At 43.0% G+C, this 9,213-nt stretch overlaps 1 protein-coding gene across 1 annotated transcript; it reads right to left on the reverse strand.

Annotated features, from left to right (window-relative positions):
* Positions 1-613: 613 nt before the first annotated feature.
* Positions 614-3,618, reverse strand: LOC308103171 (protein translocase subunit SecA-like). The gene is given in 3 exon segments (XM_080453057.1): positions 614-1,261; positions 1,263-2,762; positions 2,766-3,618. Coding segments are annotated over 3 exon segments (2,292 nt in total). The 5' UTR covers positions 3,501-3,618; the 3' UTR covers positions 614-1,204.
* Between the last annotated feature and the right edge of the window lie 5,595 nt (positions 3,619-9,213).

Raw genomic sequence — 9,213 nt, forward strand, 5'->3', positions numbered from 1 at the left:
CCAAATATGGATGAGTTAAGCTGGTTCTGCCAGCTGAGGTCTGCATAGAATGGTTGTATTGCACATTCACTTAAGTCTTTGAAAATGTCCTGCAGTTGCCTCTTTCTGTTCTTGTCCTGCAGGAGGTCAGAAATGTGTTGTTTATCCTCAATGTGGGACAGTATAATAGAGTCCACTAATGCAGCCGTGGTTCCTTTTTCCATGTTGGATTTCACATCATCAAGAATTCCTCTTTTCACATCATTTTCAATTGTGTTAATCATTTCTTGCAGTATTTTCTCTTCTGCCTTCCCAAGTCCATAGGTAAAGATTTCCTCTGCCACTGTTTTAGCAGTGAGTGTTAATGCATTCTTCAAGTTTGTCTGTACAACCTGACTTGTAGTATCTTTAGCCATTTTGGACAGAAACGTTGGCATTGACTTCAGTTCTTTGCCCCCAATTAATCCCTGAATTAACGTTTTACAAGCTTTAAAGCCCTTTGCAATCAGCTTTCCAACTCCAAACCCAATGATGGATACACCAATGGAAATGGCTTTCCCTACAGCCCATGATTTCCAGCTGAATTCCCCTTTCACCATGGCCTCTATGCCAGTGATGCAGTCTGATATGCCTTCTGTGATGAATCCCATGCCAACTACACCAAATCCAATTGCAGTGAGCAATGTCCCTCCAATAATCTGTAAAACTCCTAGAAAGAACACCAGCAGCCCTCCCCATGAGAATTGAGGCTTTTCTTCTACAGAAAAGACATATTGCAGGCCTCGATTGTAGAGATTGTAAGCTTCCATTTGGAGATCTTCATCAGTAGTCGACCACAGGGAGAAAACTGGTGATTTCTTGACCTCTGCATCCCTCTCTTTTTCTTTTATTTCGTCCAGTTTTGTAATGGCCTCACTGATATTTTTATCCAAGCATTCAAACATTTTGTTCTTGGCTGTGAACTGGTTTTCAAGGCTGGTTGGGCTACTGTTGGCTGAGTCTGGAGAGGACATTCTTATAAACTGCAGACAAACTATAGCTTCCTCGCTGATGCACTTCAGAGATTTCTGTGCCTTACTTAGATCTTCTCTGGCTTTAGTTAGGTAATCCGCCTTCTTCTGCATAACAGTGCAGTACGCATGATTGTAAAAAGCTATGGCTGCCCAACTTTCATCTTTCATGGCTTCTTCAAAAAGCCTATTGCTGTCATCCCAACGTTTTTCACTCAGTGCAATATTCCCAAACTTGATGTAGTGATAAATGCTAGAGCACGGTGAAGTCTTATTCTGAGACTGAGATTTTGCCCGAGACAAATCATCTTTCAAGCCCTTTTGCAAGTCATTTCTCTTCAACTGGTCAATTTCTTCTGATTTCATTTGCAGCCATATTCCCCAGAATTCATTCATGATGTCAACAACAACCCTTCTTTCAACTGCATCTGTGTTTCTGTGGATGTCTTGAAGAGTTTCGCAGTACTCTGAAAACAGATCCTCCCGCAGCTTCATCTCATCAACATCATTCATCATGTGATTTATCTTGTCTGCTGCAAGTCTGTCCCTTGTGCTCTTAGCTTCCTCCAGAGAAGACACTGTCCTTAAGGACTGCTGTAGATGATCGGTGGACATGATTACCTGAGCAGATCCGGGTTTACCTTTTCGTGCTGTACGGCCAAAAGCCTGGAGTTCCACTCTTTTGTTCTCAGAAAGGAAGGAGAGGATCACAAATAATCCTCCATTATTGTTCACCTCTTTGGAAACTTTTATGTCTGTGCCACGCCCGGCAAGGTTTGTGGCAACAATGACATCACCAGGAAGCAGTTCCTTATCTATTTTACTTAAACTGTCCATGTCACTGCGGCAGTAGAGACTGATTTTATTTTCTGGGATGTTGCTTTTCAGCTCTTTGTAGATCTCTTGGGCTTTGTTGATAGTTTCGCAGATCACGAGGGCTGCTCTTCCATTTCTGTATGAATTTGGGGAAATTTCACCCATAACTACATGTTTTATTTCAGATTTCCACTCTTCAGTAGAAGTCTTCACTGTGCCTTTGACCTCAAATAACTTCTTCCTGTTGAATGTTGGCATTTTGCAGGCTGAAAGATTTGGATATAGGTCTTGTAAAAACAGAATGTCTGTTTTGTTCCCAAGTGTCCCTGTTGTTCCATATATTTTCCCATGGTACATTTCAAAAAAGGCGACGTTAGAAACATAGTTTGTCACTGTTGAAATTGTGCTCAGTTTTATTTGATGTTTCATCTCAACAAACTGCTGCAGACCATCACCCCATTTCTTATTCAGTTCTACAATACCAGTGGATCTGAAGTCCACAGGACAGACACTGTCATTTTCTACAACATATTCCCGTCCTTGCTTCAGTCTCATTGCCAGAAATGCATTCTGGACCCACACCGACACTTTCTTCTCTGTCAGATTTCTCAGGAATCCAGGGATGCAGATCTTGTCTTTATTGTCTGTACTGGTGTACTGAATCTTCTCTGATATTAATTCTGCAATGGGCTTGATGAGAATTTCTTCTGAATCATAGAGAGGACAACACAAGCCTTCTTCCAAAACAAGGAATTTAAGGTCCGGAATGTCCTGGTTGTTGTATGGGCTGGACTTCCTAAGACAGAGCAATCCATTGTCCTCTAAAGTGTAAACAGTAAAACCATAAGGCACATACTGTTCAATTTTATGGAAAAAATTGACCATGGCATCCTGACTCACAATTTTCAGTTTTGTATGTAGTTCTTTTACACTTAGTCGATAGTCCTCTGTAAATCCTTATGGCACAATGTTGGATTCTTCAGCAATATGTAAAATGTCCATTGGGTCAATTTCATTTTCTTCTGTGTCAATTGAGTCAAATGTGGCCTTGAAGAATGGAGCAAGGGGACCCTGTACAAATGTGTGGTGTCCTGTAGATAGGAAGCCATACCGCCTGACGTGGCCCCAGATCATGGCCAGAACAACGTTCAGGTGCTGCATGGAGACCATGGGGCTGGACAGGTAGGTCAGCTGAACTCCCTGGTCCAGCAGCAATGAGTCCACTTCATCAATTATGATGCATTGGTAGTTGCGATGAGGCCTCACATCCTTCATCTCAAATATCTGGCGAAGGTGATCTGCAGCGAAGGCTTCGATGGTTCCATAGACCACATCCTTCAGGTAGCATTTTTTTCGATCTTTATCTTCAGTTTTATTTGTGTTTGTGTCGGCTGTGATGTTAAAGTACAGATAGAAGTCGTTCCATTCTTTTACATCTCTTTCACATAACACTGATGAGCTGGACACCACATCTACTTGTTCACCTCTAAGTGCACGCAGCACTGCAAACATGGCTATGACACAAGACTTTCCTTCTCCAGTGCCCATCTCCAACAGCTTTCCAGTGTCAGACAAGGCCAAGAGGCACCAGCTTATCAACTGAGTAGATCTGGGCCACCACTTCCTTTCAGCCTTGTGTAGGTGTACAGCATTGCATAAGACTGCCAGGATCTCCTGAAGGTCTTCTGTGTCCATGCTGTGACTCAGATTCCTAGCTCGCCGTACATCTGTGTGGTTTTCAATTTTGCCAGTTTCAATCAGGTTTGTTACATGGTTTACTACAACTTCTACTTTCCTCAATGTTGGTCCATCAATGTCTTTCATCTGCCTTATTTCATCAAAAATAGCATCCATGCTTCTTTCCTCAGCTCCAAGACTCTGTTCTAAGTGTTGGATCATCTTCTCTGTTCCACATGAAACTAAAAGCTGAAGGAGAGATTGTTTGTTCTCATCTGTCCACTTGGAAGAAATCTGATATGTTGCCATCATATATAAAATCTTCTTGATGGCCATACAGCCTTCATCATGATGATGGTCAGTTAATGCTCCAAGGAGGTTTAAGGCCTCTACTGGTGACCACAGTTCCCCAAGATTTGAAGCCATCTGGAAGAGTTCTTTTGTAGTTGTTGTTGCTTGGAATTGCACTGCACAGGCAAATAGAATCTCCAAACACAATTTGCCTCCAGGGGATGGTCTGTTTTCTGTAGAAACCATTCTCAGGAGATTCTCAAGAAACATCAGAGTAAAGACCTTATTTGAAGGCAATGCCTTTCCAGTAATCTTTTGTGAGATGGTGACAATTAAGTTGCCAGCGTTTGTGTCACTGCTTGGATTATTGTGGAAAACCTGAAATAGAGCCTTTATGAACTTGTGTCTCACTTCCATATTCTCATTGTGAAATTTACCCATGAGGCTTTGCAGGATCTCTGCAGCAAACACCAGGGCATCATTGTCCTTGAATCTCAAAAGTTCCAGATTATGGGAATAATTGAGACTTCTTTCTTCAATGACAAATCCACGACTAGGCTGAGGAGAGCTCCCTGTTTCCATCACCTCTAAGCCATAATGAAAGTAATCAGTGACAAAGTCATCCATGGTTCCATACACAATGTCTGCTTTGTAGACATCCCTGTGTAATGCATAAGGTTTCTTCAGGTTTGTGTTAAGAGAAATCCCAAGATGCTTGTAGAAGTCAAACCACTCCTTAGTTTGCTCCTCTGCGTGAACATCAGAGGACAGCACAACATTGAGTTTGTTTCCCAGCAATACTTGTGTGGCTGTAAACATTGCTGTGACACATGGGTGCTCATCCAAACCAACCAGTTGTAGCGCTCCACTCTTTTCAGTCAGCACCAGCACACACCACTGCAGCATCTGCTTCACTGTGGGCCACCAGCCTTTTGTGTCAAAAACTGCATTGCAGAGCTGAGACAGAGAGTTTTGCATGTCATCTGCGTTCAGGTTTACACATTTAAAGGAATCTTTCATAAATGGCACATGCTTAGGGGTATTGTCTGAATATTGCAGGACACCGGTGGTAATGGTCTTTATCATATCAATCGAAGAATCATCCAAATTCCTGATAATTTTTTATTCTGCTAGAGCTGCGACTAGACTACTGTTCTCATCTTGCCTTCTGAGAGACTTTTGGAAATCCAGTTGGAATCTCTCCGGGCCAACAATGTCAAGAACCTGGATGAGAGAGTTCCCAGAGTCATCCGTCCACTCTGGTGAAATGTCATACACTTGTACCCACCTGAGGACTTCAGTTATTGGAGCATCATCTGCATATTTCTGGGACAGCACTTTGAGCAGAGTCAATGCTTCTGTTGGGGTCCATTGGTTTGTTTGCACAAGTCTGAGGAGCATTTCAGTGGATTCTGTGTGAGACTCATTGCCATTTAGATGTGTGATTGTGGACAAGAGAAACTTCAAGCACTGGATTTCCGTTGTTAAAATCAATGCAGAGGCTCTCTCAACGGCACTCTGTAGTGATGATGTGAGGTTGCTGAGGAATTCTATCAGAAAGAGATGCTCAGTGGAAAGCTCATCCTCAGCCCATGTTTTGGCTATGAGGGCTCCATCAGTGTCAGAGCTGCCATAGTCAGTGTAAAAGTGCATGAGGTTCAGATATAGGGCTTGAGTCAGCAGGAAACTCTCAAAATCATTAGAAGCTGACTGGCTGATTGACCCCACCAGGGACTGCACATGATTGGAGATGCTTTGCAGGGAAACTCCCTCAGATATATCCAGAGCCAGAGCACACAGCTCTGTGACGAACACTTGGGTGTGTTGTAGTGTGCTGAGGGACGGAGGAGCACTGATCCATTCATCAAACAGAAGAGTGTCTAGGGCTGACAGGACGTTCCGCAGCTCATCTGCAGTCAGCTGAGCCAGACTGAGCTTTGGAACTGGGATGCTGCATTTTGACGAGATGATTTCTAGAAGCTCATCTCTGCCACTGGCTGATACATGACTTGCCTCAAACTCATCCAGATGGCTTATCAGCACATCTCTCTTGGACCTCAGTTCCTTTGAAATGAAGGCACTAAGTTGTTGTTTCTCATTCTGCTCTTTGGCTTGATTGTGTGACTCTTGTAGTCTTTGATTCAGTTCTTCTTGCCTCTTCTCTTCAGCTTCTTTTTCCCTTTGCTGTTGTTCTTTAATCTTTCTCTGCTCTTCTCTCCTCTCCTCTTCTCTCTTTCTCTTCTCTTCTCTCCTCCTCTCAGCCTCTTTCTTTCTCTCCTCTTCTCTTCTCCTCTCCTCTTCTCTCTTTCTCTCCTCTTCTCTCCTCCTCTCCGCCTCTCTCTTTCTCTCCTGTTCTCTCCTCCTCTCCGCCTCTCTCTTTCTCTCCTCTTCTCTCCTCCTCTCCTGCTCTCCTTCGTCGTATTCAGCTGGTCTCCAAAGTGCGCCTCCTGGTCTCGAACGTGCGCCCCCCATTTTTGCAGAATTCTTCAGCAGCTACAGTAAGAGTGATTTTCATGTGCAACCTGAAAGATATAATTGTTGGTTACAAAAAAAGAATTAGCAAATAAAAATGAACAAAAGATTAGATTTATTTTATATATGATATTTATATTGTTATCGGTGACAGCCTGTCAACCGGTATCAACATTTGTGTCTTCTATGAACGTACTGTATTTTGAAAACAAAGATGGTGGTACAGTAGTCGGGTGTGTGTGCTTCGGTGGTTGATAGTGGGTCATATAGCGAGACCATCAGCTTGGGCAAGCAGCTCTGAATTTGTGTACAGTTGTGATTGGACAACTGATGGTGGTCCACATAATGATTTCTCAAAATGTTAAACTATTCTCAACTGTTAAAAGTGTTCTGCTCGAGCCGCTCAGATGGCACAGTGGTAAAGTACCTGCCCACCACAACATAGTGTAGGGATTTGAATCCACCGCAGTGTTTGTTAAGTGTCTATTAGTATAGACACATCAAATAGAGTAATACAGCCTGAATACCAGCACACACTCATCAAACAGAGTAGGCACGCTTACTCACACTGATTTGTAATTGCATAATGGGTATACATTATAGTGTTTCCATTTACAATGATGCATTTGATGTTGGCATCAGTGGCCCACTACCACCAACAAAAGGCGTCTGCACTGAGCAAGTGGCTTTCAACTTTGTGCACCAACAAATCTGTACACTTTCTTGACACTTTCTTGACTTTATTTTTTCAGATGGTTTTCAACTGAACAAGCTGGGAGTTGTTCATGTCAAACGTTTTCTACACTCTTCGTGTGCCTCCGACAACCTCTGCCTCTGGCTCTGTTTGGATGAATATGCTGCAGCTGAAGTGGAGGGGGGCGAAGCCACACACCCCCCCCCCCCACCAAGGATGGTGGAGGAACATCCACAACAAATGAACTCACTGATAGTGAAGTCTCGGAATAAAAAAAAAAGGACAGTGTGCTGAAAACAACTGCTGATAGCCCCAATACACAGGAGGAGATTGCCACGGCCCCCGCCGTGATTGAGGAAAAAGACGTCGACTCTACAGAGGAGTCGATCAGTGAGGAAGAATTTCAAACTCCATCACCCTCCTCCTCTTCATCATCATCTTTTTCCATATCTCCAATACAAATTCTGGAATTTACCAGCAGCATGAATGACTTGTTTAACGCGGGGATTAGACTCACCCCCCAAATCAAACACCAGGCCCCACAACCACCAACCTTGCTCTTCCCACCACCCATCCCCCCTCCACGACGCCATCGAAAGAACACCCTGATGGCCTCCCAGCTGACATGTCTAGAGAATACATTTGATAAGTGATGTTTGCAGGGTCCAATATGCCTAGCATCAAACATGTATTGGCCCAATGTTCTTTCAGATAGCCTTGTAACAAGCAAGATTTACAATATTCCCACTGTTATTTCAAATAGAGTTATCTCAATAGAGTTTCCAGGACGAGGAGTGTTTTGAAACACTCTGCTAACATTGCAAATTTAACATGCATTCCCCGTAGAGGCAACAGCCCAATAGTAGAATGCCTTAAGCTAAACCTGGCCCTACAGTATTTAACATCAGGTCACTTAATTACAAGTCTTCCTCTGTAAATGATCTCATCTGTAAAGAGAAACTAGATATTATTTTTCTAACAGAAACATGGCTTAGTTCTGATGGAGCGGTGCTCCTAGCTGCTGCCTGCCCACCAAAGTACAGTTTCATTCACTCAGGACGCGAGGGAAAAAGAGGAGGTGGTCTGGCGAATATCTTCTCTGACACTTTAAAATTCAAACTTCTGACCCTTGGCAGTTTTCTATCCTTTGAATACCAGGCCACCATATTGAAGAGTCAATTCTCTGTGCTTATGATTAGTATGTATCGTCCTCCAAAGTGCAGTAAAGTCTTATTTCTAACAGAAATATCAGAACTTTTATCTATCTGTTCCACTAACTATGACAGAACTCTGATTTCTCGAGATGCTAATCTGCATGTTGACATTGTTTCAGATGTTGTGGCTATGGGTTTTTTACAGTTACTGCACAATTTTGACTTTAATCAACATGTTGTTGGGCCAACGCATGAACATGGCTATACCCTGGACTTGGTGATCTCTAGAGGTCTGAGTATCAGTGTTGACAGTATTATTGATAAGCCCGAGCTAACAGACCACTATTTATTGTGTACCTGATGCTCCCTCAGTGAATGATATGGTTCAACATTTTAATCTTAAATTAGAGTCAGCTCTCGACATAGTAGCCCCTATGAAAACTAAAAAGAAACTTAACTCTAGACTAGAGTAACACCCTGGATCAACGAGCATATGCACTCACTCAAGAAAGAATGTCGTAGAGCTGAGCGAGTTTGGAGAAAAAACAAACTCACTACAGTATATACCTATTTTTCAGGCATTATTAATGACAACAAGCAAGATGCCAGAGTCTTATTCTCTACCATTGAACGTCTTTCAACCCCCCCCCCCCCCAGGCCTATACAAGGAGTCGCTCCCTGCTTCTAAAGCTAATTGTGATGAGTTTGCATCCTTTATTGATAACAACATTTTTAACATTCGAGCTGGTATTGTGAATGCTGCTGCTAGCACTGCAAATGTGGCAAATGGTGCCTGGTGTAAAAGTGTAGATCACTCCAGGGGAAGCCTAATATCATTCTGTGCAATTAATGAAGAGGAACTCCGCAAAACCATATCACAGATGACATCATCCTCCTGCTCACTGGACGCTATCCCCACCCCTTTTCTCAAAGAAGTTTTAGACAGTGTGATTGGAGATATCCTAAAAATTGTAAACAGCTCTCTACAATCAGGCGTCTTTCCAGACTCACTGAAAACGGCTGTAGTCAGGCCCTTACTCAAGAAACACAACCTTGATCCCTCTGTGCTGGGTAATTATAGACCAATCTCTAATCTGCCTTTTCTGGGCAAGGTCTTAGA

The sequence above is a fragment of the Gymnoscopelus braueri genome (assembly GCF_963280865.1).
Source record: "Gymnoscopelus braueri genome assembly, chromosome: 16".
Lineage (NCBI taxonomy): Eukaryota > Metazoa > Chordata > Actinopteri > Myctophiformes > Myctophidae > Gymnoscopelus > Gymnoscopelus braueri.